A 26,664-nucleotide genomic window follows, 5' to 3' on the forward strand; every position below is an offset into this window, starting at 1 on the left:
CCGGCGGAGCATGTGGAGGTGCAGGTGAAAAACGGGTGTCAGAGTCATCCATGGTACTGTGAGTGGAATGAGAACCAGGAGGTTGAGGACGATCAAGCCAGAGAAGGTAAAGGAGGGGGAGAGGGAGTATAAAAAGTAGACAGAATAGGAGGAGAAGCTGTAGAATTTCAGACATACAACTAGGGTTTCAAGGGTTTTCGTGTGTGGGGGTTTGGACGCCTGCACATGCTAGTGGTGATGAGAAACGCCGATTTTTGTTCAAATGTGGATGAGCCACATCACAGGGGGTGATAATTAACTGAAATCACTGTGCTAGGCTACAAATTGGAGAAGAACGTGAGGAACTGAGCATGGAGGGATGATGATTTGCCGCCAAAGTGTTAGCGTTTCTAGGGAAAAGTTGTGGAAGCTGAAAAAGTAGAGAGAGAAAGTTGAAAGTCGTCAGACTCGTTTCCATAGTTGGTAACTTTAGAATTACACTTTTAATCCATATTCTTTTACTCTAGTACTTCACATTTCTCATTTACCCCATTCCTCCTTCTTCCTCTTCTTTTTTTCGTCTTTAATTCACATTTCTCATTTACCCCATTCCTCTTTCTTCCTCTTTTTTTTTTTTTTTTTGTCAACATTGTAGACATTAGTGTGCTAACAATCAAAAGGGGTTCCATGTCTCTCCCTGTGCTCGAAAATAAATTTTTAAGAAGTCAAATTAAAAAGGGTAAACCCAATGCACGAAACTCTCGTCATTGCGGGGTCTGGGAAATGGTTGATGTACGTAGTATTATCCCTGCAAATAGGGAAGCAAAGACTACGTGCATCAACCCTTTCCCAGGCCCCGTAATAACATGAGCTTTGTGCACTGGGTTTGCCTTTTTTTTTATTTTGTCTTCTTAGAAAAATTATTTTCGAGTGTAGGGAGAGACATGAAACCCCCTTTTGAGAAGACAAAATAATTTCGTCACTTTCTTACCCTCACCCAAAAATAATTTCGTCACGATCATTCTTTAAAGTGATTGGATGTACTTACTGATCACCAAATAAAGTGACGCGGCGGAATTCACGAGAGACTAGTTAGCGTACTAGTCCAAACGAGATAAACAACTCGTCGCAACGAGCAATTCTTGCGCACAAGAAAGAAAGAGAAAATCTCTGTAATATTATTGATAAAAGTTTAACAGTCTTCTTAATTGAATAGGTTACAGCCCTTTTTATAAGACCCTAACCCTAGAAATACGACTGTAAAAGAAATAATAAATCATGCCAAAACAAGCGGCATTAAATAAAAGATATTTCCTAATTAATTAAAATAAAATCATAATTCTTGTAGACCAAGAATCCTAATAAAGGTAGAAATCAAAATCAAACTGAATACGGAAAGTTAATAATTCTAACCTAAACGAAAATATTCCTAATCAAAATCTTATTCTAAAACAATAAAAATAAAATACAAAAATTCTCCATTTTTGTTCTACATCATAAAGTATAAATATAGATAGGTTGAAAAATGACAAATGTAACGCAAATTGGCTTTGCATCAGTAATTAGTTTGAAGAAAGCAACAAAATTACCTTTCTAAATGCGTGTGATTAACACTCGTTGTAATTTTTTGATTACTTTTTTTTTTTAACAAGGAAAGCCATTCAGTCCTCGTTTCAGATTCTCTTCTTAAAAAATAAGTACTTATTTTTAGAATCCGGAATGGAGCCTCATAAGTTCAAATAATTATAAAAAAAGAATATATATATCTGAACAATAGAATATTGTAAGAAAGTGTCACTGTAGATTTTATTTTGGATAGCGGAAAAATTGGGTGAGGGTAAGATAGTGACAAATTTTTTTTTGGATAATTTTGTCTTCTTTTGTTTTCGAGTATAAGGAGAGACATCGAATTCCCTTTAATTGTTAACAAACTAATTTAATACTAACCCATCACTGATGTGTACAATGTTGACAAAAAATTTAAAAAAAAAAAAAGAGGAAGAAGGAAGAATGAGTTAATGAGAAATGTGAAGCAAATAATATGGATTAAAAGTGTAATTCTAAAGTTGCCGAATGGGCAATGATGGTTTTGCCCCCATGTGGATCAGAGGAAGGCTGAAAGCTGTCGGGTATTTCTTGTTTGGGAAAAACTATGGTTGTGAACTTTTGTGAACTTTTTGGCTTCTGATTGCTTTTGTGAGGAGAGGTTAAGAACCACTTCGCCGAATTCTATTTTGGCTTCTGATTGCTAACGTATCAAGTCAGGAACCCAAGAAGTTATGAACCCACTTTTTGGCTTCTGATTGCTAACGTATCAAGTGAGAAGAAATTAGGAACCCACTTCGCCGAATCCTATTTTGGCTTCTGATCGCTTTTGTGAAGTTTTTTTTAATTACTCCAAGTCTTTGTTAATTGCGTAGCCCTCCCTCAAAATTTCTTTATTGTGATATGAGAACGTAATAATTTCATAAGTATGCAGCCGAGTGAAACACGGCAATTAAAACTGCATTTTTTCCATGTCAATGACAAGAAATTATTACACAATTGTATAGCGTTAATCCTCATAGGAAACATAAAATTCACTCAAACATGAATAGATATAGAGTAATACTTCATAAATCATACGGCACTTAGAAAGGAAGTAGGACTAGGAGGTGTTGGGGTGTCAATAGTTCCTTCGATCATCAACAAAACTTCCTTCATCGAAGGACGAAGCGATGGCTCATCTTGAATGCACCAAAGTCCCACTTTCACCGTCCTCTCAAATTTCCTCATGTCCACCTCTTCTTCCTCCCCCACCAATTTCCCCAATTCTCCCGCCTCATAACAATCGTATACCCAGTTCTCAAGCACAGCTTCGTCTTCGCTACGGCTCCAGTCCAAACACTTTCGACCGCATATGATCTCCAACAACACGATCCCGAAACTATAGACATCCGCTTTCACGGTAATCGGTAGCTTCCGATGCCACTCGGGCGCCACGTAACCCTTCGTTCCCCTTATCCCCGTGTAGGTTTTGGTTTGGTCCGCTGCCTTTGAAAGCTTTGCCAATCCAAAGTCGCTGATCTTGGCGCAGCAGTGCTCGTCCATGAGTATGTTTTGAGGCTTTATATCACAATGGATGATTTGGGTCTCGCACTCATCGTGCAGGTAATGAATACCGCGTGCAATGTTGCGAGCAATTTTGACTTTTTCGTCCAAATTCGGCTGGGGCCTTTCATGCGTGAAGAGAAAATCTGCAAGTGATCCGTTGCACATGTATTCGTAAATCAAAAGCCTGTTCGGTCCATCAAAGCAATACCCGATGAGTTGCACTAGGTTTCGATGATGAGTTCGCCCAATTACTTTAATCTCCCTCTGGAATTCTCTTTCCCCCTCTGCCAACGCCTTCTCGAGCTTCTTCACCGCTACAACCTTTTGGTTGTAAGGTAGCATGCCCTTGTAAACAGTTCCGGACGCTCCTCTTCCCAATTCCTCTCGAAACCTGTTTGTTACTTCCTCTAGTTCTGCAAACGTAAAGGTTCGCAGAACTATATCCCCGGCGAATTCAATATGCCCTCTCTCCGAAATCTTTTTATATACCATAACTCTATTTCTATAAATAAGAAATCCCGAAAATGTTAGCGCCATGATTGCAAAAGTAACAAGTGAAGCTCCAATGATTAGGACAGTATCTAATCGCAGCTCTTTCTTTGTACCCTCTGGAGTCAGCTCTTTCTTAGTTCTCTCTGGAGGGGAAGGCGGATGTTCTTTTCCCGACATCTTTTTGATGAAGGCAACTTGCGAAGAACTTGGCAATATTCTTCCATATGTCAAAGGAAGCCTTAGTTGTTTGCATTTGTTTTCCGCACTGTATAACACGACTTCGCAATTACAGTCCTCCAAACATGATTGTTCACATTCTTCTTTGTTGGTTGATTCGGTCTCCTTATAATTTAGGTCTTCCAATATAATGCTTTCAATTTTTTCCATAGCAAACTTAGCACTGCTGCCATTGGTGTCGCAACTCACTCCTGGGAGAATCCTCTTGCACCCGAGACTCCAAATCTCGGGATTTACAGAATCGAATCCCGGGAGGCAACTGCAATCAGCCTCGGTAAAGTTTAGAACGCAATATCCGTTTAGGCCGCACAGGCCTTTGGGATCGCACTTATCCGTTGACGAAGACCAGATAACCGACCAGTTGCCTTTTGGATCCATTTTGAGCGAATAGACTCGAAAGATTCCATCTGCATCGAATGTCATGCGATAGATTTTTCCATCATTCGAGGATTCTGCTGTGCTCAAATTCTTTATAATGTTGGTACCTGTTTCGTTCAACAGATAGAGAAGGCCTTTGTCATCCAGATTTAGTGTGATGTTATTGCCGGTTCCCCACGTCTCAGATCCCCAATAAGCATACTGGACCCCGTAATATTCTAACGGGTATGAGACGAGGTGCCCATCACCTTGCATCTCGAGACGGAAAATCCCAGTTGAGTGGTCGCCTTTTGAGACCCTGGAAATCAACTTATTCCCATTCATGAGAGGTTGGCCTGGGAGAATGGTGTCCGTTGGGTAATCAAAGCTCTGCCAGATTATCTCTCCAACGGAGTTGTAAAGCACGAGATTGCCCGAGTCCAGCATGGATGCCGCGGAAATCGACTCGGAAACATTAGCTATGTTTGTGTTTTGGTTCGGTGGAATGTTGAGAACGAACCTTCTACCACTAAATCCCAGGGTGGCATTGCTCGGGACTGGTGGATCGTCTCGGTTGGCAGTCCAGACCACTGTCTTTTCCGGAATGCCGGCAGCAAAAACCCCGACAGCGTAACTGCTGCCTTGCGGGTAGAAACCGAAGGCGTAGAGACCGGAACGTGAGAGCCACAAAGACGAGTTGGTTCCGGTAGGTGTTAGAGAAGAGCTTAGGTTTATATTTGTGGATCTTTGTTGAGCTTCTATTGTGGAAAATGTGAGGAAAATGAGAAAAATTATGGTAAAAGCCATGAACATGAAGGAACTGTTTCGCTGGCTTAGTATTGTGTTTTTGATATTTGGATTTACCGAACTGCAGGTTGTTATATAAAGGCCACATGGAAGAAAGGAAGCTAATGGGAATATGGGATCACGATTCTGGAGTCTGGTCAGTCAATGTTTAGGCCCTGTTTGCTTCGATGAAAAATAATACCCCATGTACCCCGTTCTACTGGTTTTGTACGGGACATTTGACTTTTCAAAAGAAAATTTTCAAGAAACATATACACGGTGCGAATTCGTTTGCTGTCGTGTAAATTCGGGGACCGAGCATTTACTCACGGTTCCATGAAATTGAAACTTGTGTCTTGAACAAACGTGCTACGAATTACACTGAACCAATCCGCTGAGTTGCGCTTCGGTTTGCAGTAATCTACGGTTGCAAATTGTCAATATATGATGTCAAATACATTATACAATAAGATTCGAAAAGAAGCAAAATTGAAACTATTAGGGAACTTGTGGCCTAATTTAACACTTAGACACATACGCAACTTAAATATATAGATATATCTTCATAGATACAAGAATGCAGTCTAATAAGAAAAGAGAAGTAACACCCACACTTTTTTTTAATCAGCAAAGAAAGAGTTTTATATAGCATTAAAAATGATACAAAAGAAAAAAAATTAAAGTGATACAGCAAGGAGAATCATGTACAAATAGTAGTACCTCACCTATCACTACACTTCACCTCATATTTTTTTTAAACAAAAATAATATCAAGTAACACATAAAAAACATCTTGTTGGTAAGAAACCAACAAAACCTAAAAGTCCAGTTCAAGAAAATACCCCAAAACACCCACACTTAATCAATTATATACATGTATCTACGGATAAAATGTATAAATTTCCCTACATATATGCATGTTAATAAAACGAATAATATATATAACTACACTCATATGTATATGCACGTATTTATGTAAATATATTAATGAACGGTTTGGTCCAGTTAATCCATCGTTCCCAAGTGAAAATCCGTGAAATGAACAATATCTCACGGTTTTTAAAGTTTTGAATCCGTATCCAGAACATTATCCAAGACCAGGCCCAAAATGGACGAATCATTTTGGTTTCGGACCAATTTCGCGGTTCACCAGATTTTTTATGTAGCCCTAAATCTACTGGATGTCTCTTTAAAAAAATTGATTATATTTGAACCTGTTTATTGTACTTGAAAAAAAATCTTCACTCATTAATAAAGAGTTATTTTAAAAAATCTGAATAATTTTCTTTTAAATTTTCGGCAATCACAAATATTTTGAGAAATTTTAATCTAGAATAAGAATAGACAATATATACGAGACGGGAGAGTATCAAATACTGGTGGGTAAACCGTGAAGCTCTCTTCTAATTTGAGAACCGACAATAAAGGCTTCAACTGGTTGTAAACTTTGTAATCCTTGCAGGGCATGAAGAAGCGGAAATAAAAATTGAGCGTGGAGAAAGGGTAGTAATTGCTAGTACTTCTCAAGAAAAGAAAAGTGGAACAAAAATAAAAAGCAAGGTCGATCACGGACTGAGCCTTTGCCTTGTTTACTGGGGTGAGAAGTCTTTGGACAGATGCGTAGAAAAATCTCCAAGGTTGCTTTTGAATGTCCTTCAAACGACTGTCAACGGTTCAAAGTGTGGAAGTGAGTGGGAGCTGCGGAAGACACGGTCATGACTTTTTAGTCAAGGCCACTCAAAAGTCTTTCATCAATTCATATGGGGCCCGACAAAAACTACAAGTACCAAAAGGCGGGATGAAGCAGCGCCTCAAAAGCATTGCATCTTGCGGCGTTTAATCATACGGATTTAATAAAAAGAAACTCATCCCGGAAATAGTTAACTCTTTCCTTAGAAGAGTTGTTTTAAAATTCGGACTAATTAATTGTCGAGACGGACGGTCCGGATGAATCACTTTTACCGTGAAATGCACTTGCGGCGCTACGGAGTCCTAGATTGACTCTACGAATATACTCAATCGCTTACACTAACATAGATAGGTCCGGGACCTAACGTATCAAGTGGGAAGAAGTTAGGAACTCACTACGCGGAATCCTATTTTGGCTTCTGATTGCTTTTGTCAATTTTTGTTTAATTACGGATATGTCTTTGCTACTAGCTCTTAATTTCCCTTCCCTAAATTTTTTTTATTGTTAAACGAGGACGTAATAATTGCATAAGCATGCAGCCGCGCCCGTGAAACACAACAATTAAAATTGCATTTTCTCCATATCAATGACAAGAAAGTATTACACAATTGTATAAGGGGTTAATCCTCATACAAATAAAATAAAAATTCAATGAAAACATGAATGGAAATACTAAAAACACTTCACAATCAGATGGCACTAAAGAAGGAAGTAGGACTAGGAGGCATTGAGATGTCAACTGTTCCTTCAAGCATCAACCAACACAACCAGAATTCTTATGGACTCCCTAAGGCAACAACATAACCACCCCACAAAGACAGCTTAGAAAGAAAACATACAAATTCGACAAAAACATGAATAGAAATAAAATAGGAAAAAACTTCATAATCATAAGGTACTTAGAAAGGAAGTAGGACAAGGAGGTATTGGGATGTCAACAGTTCCTTCGATCATCAACAAAACTTTCTTCATCAAAGGACGGAGAGATGGCTCATCTTGAATGCACCAAAGTCCCACTTTCACCATCCTCTCCAATTTCCTCATGTCCACCTCTTCTTCCTCCCCCACCAATTTCCCCAATTCTCCGGCCTCAAAACAATCATATACCCAGTTTTCAAGCACAGCTTCGTCCTCGCTACGGCTCCAGTCCAAACACTTTCGACCACATATGATCTCCAACAACACGATCCCGAAGCTATAGACATCCGCTTTCACGGTAATTGGCAGCTTCCGATGCCACTCGGGCGCCACGTAACCCCTCGTTCCCCTTATCCCCGTGTAGGTTTTGGTTTGGTCCGGCGCCTTCGAAAGCTTTGCTAATCCAAAGTCGCTGATCTTGGCGCAGCAGTGCTCGTCCATGAGTATGTTTTGAGGCTTTATATCGCAATGGATGATTTGGGTCTCACACTCATCATGCAGGTAATGAATGCCGCGTGCAATGTCGCGAGCGATTTCGACTTTTTCGTCCCAATTCGGCAGGGGCCTTTCATGCGTGAAGAGAAAATCTGCAAGCGATCCGTTGCACATGTATTCGTATACCAAAAGCATGTTCGTTCCATCGAGGCAATAACCGTAGAGTTGGACTAGGTTTCGATGATGGGTTCGCCCTATTCCTTTAATCTCCCTCTGGAATTCTCTTTCCCCCTCTGCCAATGCCTTCTCGAGCTTCTTCACAGCTACAACCTTTTGGTTGTACGGTATTACGCCCTTGTAAACGGTCGCGGATGCTCCTCTTCCCAACTCCTCTCGAAAGCCGTTTGTCAATTGCTCTAGTTCTGCAAACGTAAAGGTTCGCAGAACTATATCCCCGGCGAATTCAACATACCCTTTCTCCGAAATCTCTTTATATACCCAAACTCTATTTCTATAAATAAAAAATCCAGAAATTGTTAGCACCATGATTACAAAAGTAATAAGTGAAGCTCCAATGATTAGGACAGTTTCTAATCGCAGCTCTTTTTTTTTAGGTCTCTTGGGAGGCAAAGCCGGATGTTCTTTTGTAACCTTCTTGATGAAGGCAACTTGCGAAGAACTTCGCGATTTTCTTCCGTATGTCAAAGGAAACCTTTGTTTTTTGCATTTGTTTTCCGCACTGTATAATGCGATTTCGCAATTACAGTCATCAAAACATGATTGTTTACAATCTTCTTTGTTGGTTACTTCGGTCTCCTCATAATTTTCGTCTTCCAATATCATGTTTGGCATTTCTTCCATAACGATCTCGGCACTGCCGCCATTGGTGTCGCAACTCACTGCTGTGGAATTCCTCTCGCACCCGAGACTCCAAATCTTGTTATTTACGAAATTGAATCCCAGGAGGCATCTACAATCCACCTCGGTATTGATTTGAACGCAATATCCGTTTAGGCCGCAAAGGCCTTTGGATTCGCACTTATCGTCTGACGATGACCACATAACCGACCAGTTGCCTTTCGGATCCAAGGTAAGCGAATAGACTCGAAAGATTCCATCCCCATCGAATGTCATGCGATAGATTTTTCCATCATTCGAGGATTCTGCTGCGCTCAAACTCTTTATGGTGTTGCTGTTGACTTTTGTGGCTCCAACCCACGCCTGCATTTCCTTCTGCCTCCTTTGTGGAAAATGAAGGGAAATCTTTGACTCTTACTCCAGTATCCTTCAGCCTCTTTTGTGGAGTATCCTTCAGCCTCCTTTGTTGAAAATGGCATGACAGCCATTCTTTGAATGGCCTATAAATGGAGACCCTTTGGCTCAAAGTTTTGTATCAGAAATCAGAGAGTAGAGAGTGATACACGAGTAAATTGTGAGGCAATACTGTGTGAGTTTGAGTGATTGTTGTAATCCTCCTCCAGTAAATATAGTGAATCCGCTGCCCCTCCGTGGACGTACCCGATTATTGGGGAACCACGTAAATCCTTGTGTTTTCTCTGTGTTGTGTGTTTGTGTTTGCTTGGTTTGACTCTTATTCAGCACTACAATTGGTATCAGAGCACGTAGTGTAGAACCAAGAACACAAAAACCACCATAGTTTCCGACTCTACTTCTCAGTCCGTGTTCTGTCCGAGTCACAGAGCCACGTTTTTCTGATCCAAGAATCCGTTTGACCACTGAGTCTTGTGCGTCCTTGCGAGACGATTCCAACGCACCAAGACCCATCGGAAACGGAGTAACAACGAGGTCACACGCTCCGTTCGACGGTTGAGCGTGAAAGAAGCTGCTGCTCGCCGGATCTGTTTTTTTATCTTTTCAGAAAATAGAGTTTTTTTTTACTTTAATATCTGTAAGGAGGAAAACCAGGTGCTGGTTTTTGACTAGTCAAAGCCAGGGAAAAATTATCCAGTGCTACTGGCTCACCTAGAGACGCTGATGTCAGCTTGACATCATCGATCCAGAAGCTTCAGAAGGTTACGCCCAGTCAGCACGCCACGTGTCACCCAGTCACCAGACACGTCACCAGCCACATCATCAGAGGGGCTGAGTCATCAGCCACGTCATCAGCCACGTGTCTTTCCACGTCAGCGCTAGGTGTGCGCCACGTCAGCAAAAAGGCCCAGTCATTAGCGCCCAGTCAGCATTTATTGCTGAGTCAGCAGGTCCAGTCAGTCCTAACCAGAGGGAATATTCTCTGATCCAAGGAATATTCCAGAAAGTGTTATTTTGCGATTTCGGAGCCGTTTCAACTCTGATTTGCGCAAGTGAGTAGTCGTTCCTGATTATTCTCGACGTTCCGGATCCAACGCCGCACTCCGTTTTTCGTAACTCAGCTCCGACATTGGTGTTTTGTCCGTTGGTTGGCTAAAAAGCGCGTTTTTGGTGTTTTTTGTGCACCGGATATTCACGTGGGTGGAGTTTAAGGAGTTCTAATGGCGGAAGAAGAGTTTAAGGAGACCTCGGAAGTTTCTTCATCTGCAGAGAAGAATACCGAGCATCCCAAGGTCACTTCGAGCAGTTATGGGCAAAGGAATACGGTTTCCAATGCTAAGTTCGAGGTGGAGAAATTTGACGGAACAAGTAACTTCGGCATGTGGCAATGCGAAGTTTTGGATGTTCTGTATCAACAGGAGTTGGATATTACGTTAGAGGAGAGGCCGGACGACATTTCAGACAAGGATTGGATAAAGCTTAATCGCCAAGCTTGTGGCACCATCAGACTTTGTCTTACGAAGGATCAGAAATACTTCGTGATGAAGGAAACGTTAGCTAAAGAGCTATGGGAGAAATTGGAAAACAAGTACATGACGAAGAGTATTGAGAATCGGTTGTATCTCAAGAAGAAGCTCTACGGGTTCCAGTACGTGCAAGGTACGACTATGAACCAACACTTGAACAATTTCAATAAGATTTTGGCTGATTTGCAAAATCTAGACGTTTCCATAGAAGATGAGGATAAAGCTTTACTGTTGTTAAATTCATTGCCTGATACTTATGATCATTTGACTACTACTTTATTGTACGGTAAAGAAGAAATCAAGTTTAATGACGTTTCAAATGCTTTGATGAATAACGAGGTACGGAAGAGGGATCAGCAAGCTCACCGTGACCCGTCCGCATCAGCTTTGACAACAAGAGGCAGAACCGACACTAGGAGGACTGGTGGTGGAGGGCGAAGGAGGTCTCGCTCAAAATCAAGGGGGAAGTCTGTAGAGAGAAGATTGGGGAAAGACGAGTGTGCCCTTTGTCGTCAAAAGGGGCACTGGAAGAAAGATTGTCCGAACAAACAACCAGCTGCAAATGTTGCAGAGGAGACAGAGGATGATCTAGAGTCAGCACTATTAGTTTCATCATCACCTGACCATTCAGATGAGTGGATACTAGATTCGGGATGTTCCTACCACATGTGTCCCAACAGGGACTGGTTCTCGAGTTTTCAAGATCTCGATGGAGGAGTTGTTTTGCTAGGCGATAACACCGCTTGCAAAGTCCAAGGGATAGGTTCAATCCGTTTGAAGTTGCATGATGGGACGTTTAGGGTGCTAACAGACGTTCGGTATGTTCCGGACTTGAAGAAGAATCTCATTTCGCTTGGAGCCTTTGATGTGAAAGGATACAAGATTACGATGATGGGTGGAGTGCTAAAGATAGTTCGAGGGGCGCTCATTGTCTTGAAAGGTAGCCGAAAAGGAAACTTGTATTTCCTAGACGGTTGCACAGTCACAGGGAGAGTGGCCGTTACTACTAGCTCAGACGAAGACGATGCATCCAAGCTATGGCACATGCGTTTAGGGCATGCTGGCGAGAAGGCCTTACAGGGTTTAGTAAGGCAAGGCTTGTTGAAAGGGGCCAAGACAGGGAAAGTTGGCTTCTGTGAGCATTGTATATTGGGCAAACAAACTCGAGTCAAGTTTGGCACTGGAGTTCACCGCACAGAGGGGATTCTTGACTATGTTCATTCAGATGTTTGGGGGCCGACCAAAAATGTAACTTTGGGAGGCAAACGATGGTTCGTGACATTTATTGATGATTTCTCCAGACGTGTCTGGGTTTATACCATGAGGCACAAGTATGAGGTCCTTCCAATCTTCCTTCAGTGGAAGAAAATGATGGAGACGCAGACAGGAAGGAAAATCAAGAAGCTGAGGTCAGATAACGGTGGCGAGTACAAGTCAGATCCTTTTCTCCAAGTCTGTCAGGAGGAGGGGATAGTCAGACACTTCACAGTTGCGGGGACGCCGCAGCAGAATGGAGTAGCAGAGCGCATGAATCGTACTTTGGTGGAGAAAGTTCGGTGCATGTTGTCAAATGCCGGGCTTAGCAAGGCGTTCTGGGGTGAGGCTCTCAAATATGCCTCCCATCTTGTCAACCGTTTACCGTCAGCAGCAATCGGAGGGAAAACTCCGATGGAGGTATGGTTTGAGAAACCAGTTACAGATTATGATTCATTACATGTTTGGGGTTGTTCTGCTTACTATCATGTAACTGAGTCCAAGTTAGATCCACGAGCCAAGAAAGCTGTTTTCTTGGGTTTCACTTCAGGTGTTAAGGGATACAGGCTCTGGTGTCCCGAGTCCAGGAAGGTGATTCTAAGTAGGGATGTTACTTTCGACGAATCTGCTATGTTACAGCAGGTTCCTTCCAAGGAGAATGTGGAGCCGAATGCCCAGCAGCAGGTGGAGCATTCAGAACAGGTGGAGGTTGAGACTCCCCTTGTTCCAGCCAAGACTGTTCAGACAGTCAGCCGTCCTGAGGATCAACCCGTTGATCAGGATGTCATTATTGAAGAGGAGGCTTCATTACAGGAAATACCACAGCAGCCAGAATCCATTGCAACCAGCAGACCGAGGCGGGAAATCCGGAAACCTGCTCGATATGCTGATACAGTAGCTTATGCACTTCCAGTGACAGACGATGATGTCCCCTCCACTTACCGGGAGGCAGTGCAGTGTACAGATAGTAACAAGTGGAAAGAGGCGATGGATGAGGAGATGGGTTCACTCTCCAAGAATCAGACATGGGATTTGGTTCAACTTCCCAAGGGCAAGAAATCTATTGGCTGCAAGTGGGTTTATGCGAAGAAGGAAGGTACAGGATCTGAGAAAGTCAGGTTCAAAGCAAGATTGGTAGCCAAGGGTTACGCACAGACAGAGGGGATCGACTACAACGAGGTGTTCTCCCCTGTCGTCAAACATTCGTCGATCAGGATCTTGCTTGCATTGGTAGCACAGTTTGACCTTGAGTTAGCCCAACTCGATGTCAAGACCGCTTTTCTACACGGAGATCTGGATGAGGAGATCTATATGGCTCAACCAGATGGTTACAGAATTGCAGGAAAGGAGAATTGGGCTTGTAAACTGAAGAAGTCGCTATACGGGTTGAAACAGTCGCCGAGACAGTGGTACAAGCGCTTCGATCGGTTTATGATGGAGCAGGGGTACACAAGAAGTCACTTTGACCATTGTGTTTACTTCTGCAAACTCCCGGATGGATCATTTGTCTATTTGCTCTTATATGTAGATGACATGCTGATTGCATGTAAGAGCAAGGTGGAGATTGACAGACTGAAGGCTCAACTCAGTAAGGAGTTTGACATGAAGGATCTCGGGGAGGCAAAGAAAATACTCGGCATGGAAATTCAGCGGGACAAGGCGAAAGACACAGTTTGTTTGACTCAGATGCAGTATCTGAAGCGAGTGTTGCAGAGATTTGGGATTGACAGGAAAGCCAAACCTGTCAGTACACCTTTGGCCGCTCATTTTAAACTTAGTGCATCGATGTCGCCGCAGAAGGAAGACGAACGGAAGCAAATGGCTCAGGTTCCTTATGCCAATGCTGTGGGAGCTTTGATGTATGCTATGGTTTGTACGAGGCCGGACATTTCACACGCAGTTAGCATGGTCAGTCGATACATGCACAATCCAGGGAAAGAGCACTGGCAGGCTGTGAAATGGATTCTACGGTATCTTCAGGGTACTGTGGATATTGGATTGAAGTACGAGAGAAACAGAAAACTTGGTCAGCATTTGGTTGGTTACGTGGATTCCGATTATGCTGGTGACCTAGATAAGCGACGGTCGACTACAGGGTATGTGTTTACACTTGCTGGAGGGCCAATCAGTTGGAGGTCAACGTTACAGTCAACGGTGGCTTTGTCTACTACAGAGGCAGAGTATATGGCAGTGACAGAGGCTTTCAAGGAAGCTATTTGGGTACATGGTTTGATTGAGGACTTGGGAATTGCTCAGAAAAACGTGGAGGTTTTTTGTGACAGTCAGAGTGCCATTTGTTTGGCGAAAAACCAGGTTCACCATTCCCGCACCAAGCATATCGATGTTCGGTTTCATTTCATCAGGGAGATTGTAGAGGAAGGGGATGTTCTTCTTCAGAAGATTCCGACTGCAGATAACCCTGCGGATATGCTCACCAAAGTGGTTACAGGGATCAAGTTCCAACATTGCTTGGACTTGATCAACATCTCTCGAGTAGTGCGCGCCTAAGGGCGCAGAGGGCAGTGTTGATTCAATGATTGTCGCCAAGGTGGAGATTGTTGACTTTTGTGGCTCCAACCCACGCCTGCATTTCCTTCTGCCTCCTTTGTGGAAAATGAAGGGAAATCTTTGACTCTTACTCCAGTATCCTTCAGCCTCTTTTGTGGAGTATCCTTCAGCCTCCTTTGTTGAAAATGGCATGACAGCCATTCTTTGAATGGCCTATAAATGGAGACCCTTTGGCTCAAAGTTTTGTATCAGAAATCAGAGAGTAGAGAGTGATACACGAGTGAATTGTGAGGCAATACTGTGTGAGTTTGAGTGATTGTTGTAATCCTCCTCCAGTAAATATAGTGAATCCGCTGCCCCTCCGTGGACGTACCCGATTATTGGGGAACCACGTAAATCCTTGTGTTTTCTCTGTGTTGTGTGTTTGTGTTTGCTTGGTTTGACTCTTATTCAGCACTACAGTTGCCACCTGTTTTGTTCAACAGATAGAGATGGCCATTGTCATCCAGATTTAGTGTGATGTTATTGCCGGTTCCAAACGTGTCAGATGTCCAATAAGCATACTGGACTCCGTAATATTCTAACGGGTATGAGACGAGGTGCCCATCACCTTGCATCTCGAGACGGAAAATCCCAGTTGAGTGGTCGCCTTTTGAGACCCTGGAAATCAACTTATTTCCATTCATGAGAGGTTGGCCTGGGAGAATGGTGTCCGTTGGGTAATCAAAGCTCTGCCAAATTATCTCTCGAGCGGAGTTGTAAAGCACAAAATTGCCCGAGTCCAGCATGGAAGCACCGGAAATCGACTCAACATCAGCTATGTTTGTGTTTTGGTCTGGTGGAATGTTGAGAACGAGCCTTCCACCACTAAAGGCCAAGGTGGCATTGCTCGGGACTGGTGGATCGTCTCGGTTGGCGGTCCACACCACCGTCTTTTCCGGAATGCCGGCAGCAAAAACCCCGACCGCGTAACCGCTGCCTTGCGGGTAGAAACCGAAGGCGTAGAGACTGGAACGAGAGAGCCACGATGACGAGTTGGTTCCGGTAGGTGTCAGAGAAGAGCTTAGGCTTATGTTTGTGGATCTTTGTTGAGCTTCTATTGTGGAAAATGTGAGGAAAATGAGGAAGATTATTGCAAAAGCCATGAATATGAACAAACTGTTTTGCTGGTTTATTATTATTTTGAATTTAAGAAAGTGCATGTTGTTATTAAATATATAAAGGCCCCAGCTTGTAGTCTATTGGTGCTATCACGACTCTGCAGTCTGGTCCGTCAATGCTTAGGGTCTGTTTGCCTCAATGGATATTAGGACGTGCCGGTGAGGTACTGTATTATTGTTAATGTTTTGGGTTGGTTTATGTATTTATTAATTTATTATCAGCCCCGTTTTGCTAATGTTCTTATTTTTTAAGTAATTATTTTTGGTTTTACGAGACATGACATTTTCTTATAGTAAGTAACATTTAATTCAAAAATTAAGTACTTATTTTCCTTAGCAGAACAGGCCGGGCCTTAGTGCATGTGTCAAATTCATACCTTAAATATTCAATCCTGTCGTGTAAAGTTGAAACTCCCACATTTCAATATTGTGATAATAAATTTTATGAATTTGCAAATAATACTTACCGATATGCGTTGAAGTTGATTTTTTACAGAGCCCCATAAAATATTATTTGAAAATTTATGAATATTTTTCTGTATTTTGTGAAACCCGGAGTGGGAGCTACAAAAGATGTAGTGGGTGATGTAATGGAATGAGGTAGTGTATGTAGCATTTCTGTAACAACTCCGATTTTTAGTAAATAAAAATCTCGTTGTTCATTCAAAATTCTTTAATTTCTCTTGGAGGGCTTTATAATTTTCTTGTTAACTCTAATAATCCGTCATATTTAGATTATATCTCTTGGCTAGTATAGTTAGCTTCTAACTAATTAGTTGGAAAAACCTATCTACCAAACCATTTAGTTACCTTTTAACCATTATCCGTTGGACGATAAATGTTAGGAAAATCTTTAACCATTGGATAATAGAAAACCTAGATATTCTACCAAAAGTACTTAATAGATTTTGTTAAAGTACCCATATATAGTTATATATGGTTATATATACATGCCTAAAGGACATATGGTATTATTTTAGTGTATATAGTACCTTACCCTTTTATCCATTGGTCATAACCGCTAGGAAAATTATTACCCATTGGATAATAGTATTAGTCTTGTCATCAAGTACTAAGGTTATTTAATTAAATCATTTCCTAGATTTCCCATGGGATGATATACTCATGTATATATATGTATGTACTATATAATATATTACCCTAAGATATCCTAGGTACATAATCTAATATTTTAATGGAGCATGTGCCTAATAGGTTATTTTAATAGGAAATTTTGATGTTATAATTTTTTATTGGATATTGAAAATCTACCTAGATTACATGGTACACACTTATATATATATATATATATATATATATATATATATATATATATATATATATATATATATATATATATGTACTTGGACTTATATATTTATTTATATATACATACAGTGGGCTTCAGCTGTGGACGCCCTTAAATTGCAAAAATGCGGACTTCGCGTGTGAGTCGTTGGATTTCATCCAACGGCTGTGAAACAGAGGAGCAACACGCGGGTAAAAAGGGAGTGGGTCGGGTAAAAATGGTTCGTGGGTCACTCCGGGTTATAACAACTGGATCCAAACAAAATCCCTAATCCCACTGTACGCTTCATTTTTTCCATCAAACGAAGAGAGAGAGAAAGAGAGAAAGGGGGAGAGAGAGAGAGAACAGGTCGAACGAAGACAAATCGAAGGAGCGAACTTTGAATCAAAGACGAATCAATCGAAGAACAAGAACTCTAAAAGCCGCTTTCCCTTTCCCTTTCCCTTCCCGTTCAAACTCAAAAAACGAAATCGAAGAAGGAGGATACAAACCATGAAATCGAACCAAAAACCCTAGACGAATCGAACAAGGTAACTCCTCCTCCTCTTCTCTCTCTTTCTCGATCTTTTGATCTGTATTTTTTAATTTTGAGTTAAGGCTTTTTATTTTGTTCTTTAGGGGTTTTTTTCTTTTACTTCGAGTAAGTGTTTCGTTTTTTGAGAAAATTGGTATTTTAGAAGTAACTCATCTATCGATCATTGGTATTTTAGAAATAACTCATCTGTCGATCTGTAGTTTTTTTAATTTCGAGTTGGGGCTTTTTTTTTGAAAAACTTGGTATTTTAGCAATATGTTTACAAAGAAAACCCAAGTTTCGATTTTTTTTTTTCGATTAGGGCACACGTTTGTGTGTGTGTGTGTGTGTGTGTTTGTTTGGGCTTGATATGAAGGTATTTCTCTCTGATTTGCACTAAGAAAATTTCCAGAGGTTTTTAATTTTGAGTACGGGCTTCCAAATGCTGTCTCTATGGATTTCATTTATAGTTGGTAAGAAAGTTACCTTGGATCATGATGTGGATTATGTTATGATCCAAGTTCATTTGTCGGCTGCTGTCTGGTAGCCTTGGAACTCCTCTTCTTTGCTGTTGCTGCCTTTTACTGCCTTCTATTTTGGAAGTTGTTAGTGCAGTTGTTTATGCTTTCTACAATAGAATTTGGAGCACATGGGTGTATTATGAACTTATTGGTCTATGTTATGAAGCTAGTAAGTTTTCTACATTATGTGTTTGAATTATAACTTTGAATTATCTTGGTGTAAAGGTCGAATCGGCGAAATAAAGGGATTCGAAGAGGCTTGAGGGGTTGAGAAAGTCCATGTTTTCTTCGCCAGTGATGACGGCTAACTGCTGATTGTAAAGAGAATATGAGGTATTTACTGAGAAGCACGACCAAGGAGAACAAGACGCCTCCTCTGTAGGAAGTTTTTCGAAAGTTGTGGCAAATCACTCAAATATTTACTCGTAGGAAGTTTTTGGAGATCGGAGATCCCGAGTTTGCTTGGAAGCCACCAGAGGATGAATAGCATAGACATGTTTTTGGAGTGATTACTGATTTCTGAATGAATGGAATGAAAATTTGTTATGAACATGGTTACTTCCATTCCCCACGCCGCAAAAAAGAAACAAAAGTCCCCTGTTTTCCAGATCAAGTATCAAGTCTCCAAACTTAGATGTAAACCACAAAAAAAAAATCATTCCCATTCACAAGAGCCAAATATGGGGCAAAAACTCACAAGAGCCAACTGGTTCGATTTGGTAAATTACAGAGCTTCAATTTCACAAGCCTCAGAATTATAAAAGTGCAACCGAATCATAAAATTGCTAAACCTGTGACATTTGGGAACTTAACCGAAATAGATTTTCATTCCCATTGCCCACGTCACAAAAAAGAAACACAAGAGTACTTTTAAGTATATAGTTCCAAGTTGAAACTCTAGTCCAGTATGTGTTGCCATCCACAATGCACATTCTTCCAGCTAACACGCCGACCTGCACAAGAACTCCATAAGTTAATAAGATGTGTTGCTCCACAAAGAACTAGATATCTGATAGTAAATTGAACCAGAGAGAGAGAGAGAAAGAGATCACAATGTCGCAAATGAAACAGAGATTAGAAAACTAAATATGGCATACGAAATATCACAAACGAAAACGGTTTATACACCACATCGTTTTTATGGGATTTTGAATCATTTGGCAAACTTGAAGCTGCCCAAACGGTGCATACATCCACAACAGGTGCAAAACTGGTGTAAAACAGTCACAACTACTTAAGTTCAGGGAGCTCAAACACATGATACAGAAAACTTAATAGCTTCATAACATAGACCAATAAGTTTATTAAGTTCAGAATACACCCATGTGCTCCAAATTCTACTGCAGAAAGTATAAACAACTGCATTAAACCAATATTTCCAAAAACTACTGGAGTTCCAAAAAAACAGAGTGCCGGAGTATTACGAAAACAGACCACAAGTGGTATTCCAAAAACATATATGAAGCAAAAACAGAGTAGTTACTTCTAAAATACAGATCGACAAGTGGTATCACAATTAGTTTTTTTTTTCTCTTTCAAAACAAGCTCTAACTCGAAGTTAAAAAAACTACAGATCGATAGATGAGTTACTTCTAAAATACCAATTTTCTCAAAAAACGAAACCCTAACTTGAAGTAAAAAAAGAAAACCCTAAAGAACGAAATAAAAAACCCTAACTCGAAATCAAAAAATACAGATCGACAGATCGAGAAAAAGAGAGAGGAGGAGTTACCTTGTTCGATTCGTCTTGGGTTTCTGGTTCAATTTCATGGTTTGTATCCTCCTTCCATTTCGTTTTTGGAGTTTGAACGGGAAGGGAATGGGAAAGGGGCCTGCAGAATTCTTATTCTTCGATTGATTCGTCTTCGATTCAGAGTTCGCTCCTTCGATTTGTCTTCGTTCGACCTGTTCTCTCTCTCTCTCTCTCTCTCTCTCTCTCTCTCTCTCTCTCTCTCTCTCTCTCCGTTTGATGGAAAAAATGAAGCGTACAATGGAATTGGGGATTTGTTTGGATCCGGTTGTTATAACTCGGAGTGACTCGCGAACCATTTTACCCGACCCACTCCCTTTTTTACCCGCGTGTTGCTCCTCTGTTTCACAGCCGTTGGATGAGATCCAACGGCTCACACGCGAAGTCCGCATTTTTGCAATTTAAGGGCGTCCACAGCTGAAGCCCACTGTATATACATATATTATTACAAAGTACTCATGTGCCAAATTGGAATTCTTTGATAAGGAATTTTGATTTGGAAATCTAGTTAAAGATCACCTAGTACCTTGTACCTTTATTTATATACTAGCTTGGTCATATATATATATATATATATATATATATATATATATATATATATATATATATATATATATATATACAGTCAGGATCAGGTCAGGAGGTGTGGACCGGAGCTCCGGTCCGCACCTCCCCATTTCTCACATTTTTCGATTGAATTTTGATGATCCGAGCCGCTCAATGTGATCAGAATGTGATTTTAAGGGTACTCGCATGGAATCAGCAAAAAAATGACTGGGAAGGGCTTGATCTGAGCAGTTTTTTTCTGAACGGTTCAGAAAAAAACTACTCAGATCAAGCCCTTTCCAGTCATTTTTTTTGCTGATTTCTCGCGGGTACCCTTAAAATCACGTTCTGAACACATTGAGCGGCTCGGATCATCGAAATTCAATCGGAAAAGGGGAGGTGTGGACGGGTGCGGACCGTAAGGGTGTGGACTTGATCCGAAATATATATATTTACAAAGTACAAGAGAGAGAGAGAGGGAGAGATTGGAGCATACCTTGTCTTGATCTTCATTGATCTTCTTACATTATACTTGACTTGAATACAATCCATGGATATACACTTGGCAAGCGAAATCTATCTCTCATTGTCCTTATTTGTACAAATACCAATATAAAACCTGTACCGTCCTCTTTTCTTCCACCAATCTTTCCATAATCCAATCCAAAGTACCAAATCTAGCCTTGCATGCCTAAGAACTAGGTAGAAGTTGTACAAGCAAACCATGACCTAACCCATCAAGCCTTCAATCAAGATTGACAAAAGAAAAAAAGTGAGATATAGAGAGAGAGAGAGAGAATTCGGATGGGAGAGGGAGAGGGAAGAGCCTTGGCCTATAAATAGCAAGTCATTCCAAACTTAAACTCACACCTTTACTACTTGCTCCAACTTCTCTCTAGAATTTCTAAGCTTCTTTTGTTCCAAAGTTCAAGTTTCTTGAGTTTTCTTGAAGTTTTTGAGAGCTACCACCAAACCACCCCCAAAAACTACCCCTAGATCTTTAAAGTAGCCTAGTTTAGTTAACAAAGTTGTTTCTAGGAAGAGAAAATCCATCTCTCTTCCTTTCGAAGCAAACCGGAGCCGTTACGCTGCCGATTCGCAAAATCGACGACCTATTCTCAAAACCGACCAACCGCCAAGAAGTAAGGTAGAATCATCTTATTCCCTATCCCTAAGTATATGTAGAACCCCTTGTTCCCTAACTCTACATATAGAACCGTATGTTAGAAAGTAGAATGTCCATACTCTTTAGTTCAAAGTATAGCTTGAAGTATTCTTAAGTAGATAAGGTTATCTATCGCTTATTATGTTTAGAATGCATGATGGTTAACAAACTCGTTTTGCTAATGGTGGTATGAACATGTTAAATAACGAACCTTTACTTCAATAAACATGTGTTGTTTTGAATTTTTCACAAAAGAGGAAAGAATGGATTTTTGAAAGATAGAAACTGAACGCTTGTTTAGAAGTATTCGTATTTTGATCTTAGTATGGTTATGAGCATGCATACATGAATTGCTTGCATTACTTATGGTATAATATTGAGTTGGATGATCTTATTAGTTTAAAGATTTCAATGAATGATTCATGGTTACATATGAAGTCCTACCGCGGAGTCGATGCATGAAAACGAGACACGAAAATCGAGAAAGTAGAAACATGACACTTAGGGTGTGGGTAATGAACGTGTTTTGAAAAAGTGAAATATTTTGGAAACCGCAATGTGGCCGGACGTGGTAGCCTATTGTGTGGTGTGTGTTTTGTGTGCCAATGGGAACCCGGGACGGCGGAACCATTGTGAGGATACTCGGGAGACCGGAATGGCGGAACCGAGGTTGGGTGTGTGGCTTGGTTATCCGCGGAGAGGAGCCAATGCAAAGTGTGCCAATGGGAACCCGGGACAGCGGAACCATTGTGAGGATACTCGGAAGACCGGAACGACGGAACCGAGGTTGGGTGTGTTAAAAACGATTTTGAAAATATTGATATAGTTATGAAATGGAGACACGGTTTACGAGAAGTCGCGTATGAGAAACTCAAAAAATCATGGACACCAACGTTAGATTGGATAATGAATATGGATGTGTCATTATTTGTCAAATATGTTTGAACTATGTGAAAATCGTTGATTTTATGGTTTAATGTTTGTAAGTTAAGGGTTAGAGGGTATGGGTTATTCTATTAAGCGTCGTAGCTCATGGTGTTACCTTTTTGGTGACCCTGACATATTATATTGGTGGCGACGCCGGTATAATATGTCAGACCTCATAGATGAATATGGTGATCTGTATACTTTGGAAGCTTCTGGGGCCGAGGAGCTTGCTAGGATGGAAGAACAGGCGGAACAGTAGTTAGGAACCCTAGTTCCCTCCCTTGTTGAATAAATGTACTATTGTGAAAATTATGATGTAATAATAAGCCAGACTCACTTTGTTGTTGTAATAAAATGTCTTATTAACGTACCCAAAATTGGAGGCGTTACAACTTCTGAATAATAAATGGGATTTTCACTACCTTTCTAGACTTTCTTTCTGACACTAGGTTAACGTGGTTTGGCCAGAATGCCTAACCCCATTCGTTTAGAGGTTTTGGATTTTAGATTCTAATTATTATCTTATTTCTTTTCAATTATTACTCACATTTTTCTCTCTATCCTGTCTCCAATCATTACCTATATTTTCAATTATTACTTAATTTCTATCTACATTCATTACCTATAAATCTAAATTCAAAATCCCAAAACGAACGGAAAACACGCTAGTATTTCACTATCACCAGCCGAACAATTTGCAAACAGAACAGAAGTCTTTTAACGGAAGAAGTACTTAAGTAGAAACTAAGAATACATAGTTCTCAAGTTGAACAGCCAAACTGGGTAACGAATTTCACTAAAGTCTCACAAACTTTCATTTTGCACAGTAATAAAATAATCAAACAGGCTCTGTTCCGCTTACGTTCTTATTTTTTAAAGACTTATTTATCGTTTCAGGAGACATGTCATTCTCTCACCATACATCACACCTAATTCAAAAAATAAGTACTTATTTTAGTTAGTGAAACACAGCTGCTTCGCTAATTTAGTATTGATTTCTGATATTTGTATTTACAGTAACGCAGGTTTGTCAAATATAGGCCGCAGCCAGTGGTCCATGGAAGAAAGGAAGCTAATAGGATGGCGACTCTGGAGTCTGGTCAGTCAATGTTTAGGACCCGACTTGTTCAACGAAAATTAATACTCCATGTACCGCGTTCTACTGGTTTTGTATACGCGAGACATTTGACTTATTTTTCAAAAGAAATTTTTCAAGAAACATATACACACAGTGTGGAGCAGTTTGCATTCGTATAAATTTGGGGACCGATCATTTACTCACGGTTCCAAGAAATTGAAATTTGTGTCCGGAACAAAAGTCCAACGAATTGAAATGGATTAATCAGCAGAGTTATGGTTCGGTTCGCAGTTAATCTGAGGTTCCAAATTATTAATGTATGATGTCACAAGTAGTATGTACGATAGGATAAGAAAGAACCGTGCAGTTAATCCGTCGAGTAGAAGTTTTAAGAATATTTTTCGATCTCATGAGTGGTAATGAGTGCAGAGAGATATCTCACGGTTTTTAAGTTTTGAATCCGTGTCGAGATCATTATCCACAGACCCGGCCCAAAATGTACAGATCATTTTGGTTCGGACCGATTTCGCCGTTCACCAAAATATTTGTGCAGCCCTAAAATTAATGGATGTCTCTTAAAAAAATTGATTATATTTGAAAAATAACTGTTTATTGTACTTAAAAAAAATTTACTCATTTATAAAGAGTTAATTTTAACAAATCTGAACATTTTTCCTTTAAATTTTCAAGGATAACAAATATTTTTAGAGATTTCAAAGTAGAATAAGAACCGACAATATGAGACAGGGAAGTATCAAGTACTGGTGGGTGAATCGTGAAACTCGCTTATAATTTGGGAATCTGGGATTTCTTTAAGAAGTAAAACCAGCTGCAAAGTCATCAAGTGGTTGTAAGTTGATGAAAGCTAATTTTTCTCGCCTATTTCCAAAAAGTGAGATCAGAAAAAGAAAATTCAAAATGGAACAGCTAACCCAGATTTCATTAGGGCTCCGTTTGTTTTGATGTAAAATATTTTTTCAGAAAATAAATTTTAAACTTTTATTTTCCGGTGTTTAGTTGGCACTTGAAAAATATTTTCAGAAATCGAAAAAATAGTATAGAGGGAGAAAGGGAGGCTTAAACGATGGAGAGATCTAAGAATATTGGAATTGAACGTGGGTCAGTGCTGACGATCGAAGAAACTGAGCAATGAGAATTGCAGCAGAAGGCAGCGGATTCATTTCGGAAAATAACTTACGGAAGATTTACGGGTAAGTAATTTTCATCCAATTAATGGAAAATGTTTTACATGTAAAATATTTTTCTCATTTTTTTACACTACCAAACACCGAAAAATAGGTAGAACATTTTACCGAAAAATATTTTATGCCCAAGCAAACGGAGCCTAGATTGAAGAAGCGGAAATAAAAATTGAGCTTGGAGAAAGAGTAGTAATTGCTAATACTTTTCAAGAAAAGAAAAGTAATGAGTACAAAACAAAAACAAGCAAGAGGCCACGGACTGAGCCTTTGCCTTGTTTACTGGGGTGGAGAGAAGTCTTTGAACAGAGATGCGTAGAAAAATTCCAAGGCTGCTTTTGAATGTTCTTTAAATTAAAGACCATCAATGGTTGAAACTTGAAAGTGTGGACGTGAGATAGGTCACCTTAAGTGTGAAAAGGGCGGTGGTTAGAGTGTAGGAAATAATTCGAAGCGCGCATAAGTACTTGGAACACCCTATATTACCAAAAAAAAGAATGGGTCAAACAAGTGTGGAATACGACATCAATCCATCGTGGTAAATAGAAGTCATTACAACATGTCTTTCTATTTCCTTTTATTGCCAATTTAAATAGGGTCGGAGATGAGGAAAAAAAAAAAAAAACCGGTTTTTTCCTTGTTCCCATTGTTTACTAAGGACTCCATCGGTTCAAAAATAAAATAAAATACTAAGGACTCCATTAACTTGCTAAGTTACGGACCTCCTCATTTTCGATTAAATTTTGATGATCCGAACCGTTCAATGTGATCAGAACGTGATTTTAAGGGTCCTCAAGAGAAATCAGAAAAAACTATGACCTAGAAGTGTTTCATTCGAGCAGTTTTCATTGAACGGTTCAAGAAAAATCTGCTCGAATGAAGCACTTTCCGGTCATATTTTTTGTTTGTGTGTGTGTGTGTATATATATATATATAGAAATCTTCAGGTAAGGACTTTAAAATGAGGACCTTATATGCAGACCTCCCATTTATCGCCTTTCCCGATCGGATTTCGATGATCCGAGCCGCTCAATGTGTTCAGAATGTGATTTTAAGGGTACCCGCGAAAAATCGGCAAAAAAAATGACCGGGAAGGGTTGATTTAAGCAGTTGTTATTTGAACCGTTGATAAAAAAACAAACAAAAACTGCTCGGATGAAGCCCTTCCCGGTCTTTTTTTTTGCTGATTTCTCGTGGGTACCCTTAAGATCATGTTCTAAACACATTGAACGGCTCGGATCATCGAAATTCGATCGGAAAAGGGAGGTCTACATTTTATTAAAATAAGGTAGTCCTTATAAGAAGGGGACTCTATATATATATTACACAATAGGGGTTTTAGTGAGAAGATCTCATGTGATGTCAAGTGGCAAGAATTCATTGGCTAAGTTATTTTAATTCCCAAATTAATAATTCTAAAAAAATATAAAAAAAATTGAAAAGAGAGAAGATAGGTTAAATAGTCAATTAATTTAAGGTTCAAATATCTATACTTCTATACCATATATATACTATATATGAAAATGTAGTTTCCAAAAATAAAATCAAGTTCTCTCCTTTCTCTTTTTTGTCAATCTTTCGAGGGTACTTTCATTGATACGAAAATCATATACCGGGAATGGGCAGCCGCTCCTAAGGAGGAAGGAAAGCAATCACAAAGGAGGCCTAAACTCAAAAAAGAACATTCAGAATCTCACACAGATAAGACTTGTCTTCGACCTCGAAAAGCCATCAAAACGTGTAGAAAACCCGCCACACCAACACCCACAAGGGGTGAGAAAGTCCCACTCGGAGAGAGAGACCCACACAAACATCACAAAAAAACAGCAAACAATAACAATAACAAAACCAAAACCAAAACCTACGAGCAACAACAGACCCACACACCTAAATCCAGCTGCCCAAATTGCCGATCAAGACCGCAACCCCTCACTACTGCAACCGTCCC

The 26,664-nt window shown here is 40.2% G+C and overlaps 2 protein-coding genes across 2 annotated transcripts; both read right to left on the bottom strand.

Annotated features, from left to right (window-relative positions):
- Positions 1-2,598: 2,598 nt before the first annotated feature.
- On the bottom strand, positions 2,599-4,994 carry LOC131303969 (G-type lectin S-receptor-like serine/threonine-protein kinase LECRK2). Its single transcript, XM_058331054.1, has one exon. The coding sequence runs from the start codon at positions 4,969-4,971 to the stop codon at positions 2,599-2,601; it is 2,373 nt and encodes a 790-aa protein (XP_058187037.1). The 5' UTR covers positions 4,972-4,994.
- Positions 4,995-7,259: 2,265 nt separating this feature from the next.
- On the bottom strand, positions 7,260-9,214 carry LOC131303087 (G-type lectin S-receptor-like serine/threonine-protein kinase LECRK3). Its single transcript, XM_058329876.1, has one exon. The coding sequence runs from the start codon at positions 9,212-9,214 to the stop codon at positions 7,523-7,525; it is 1,692 nt and encodes a 563-aa protein (XP_058185859.1). The 3' UTR covers positions 7,260-7,522.
- Positions 9,215-26,664: the final 17,450 nt, after the last annotated feature.

This window comes from Rhododendron vialii, chromosome 10a (genome assembly GCF_030253575.1).
Source record: "Rhododendron vialii isolate Sample 1 chromosome 10a, ASM3025357v1".
NCBI classification, from domain to species: Eukaryota; Viridiplantae; Streptophyta; class Magnoliopsida; order Ericales; family Ericaceae; genus Rhododendron; species Rhododendron vialii.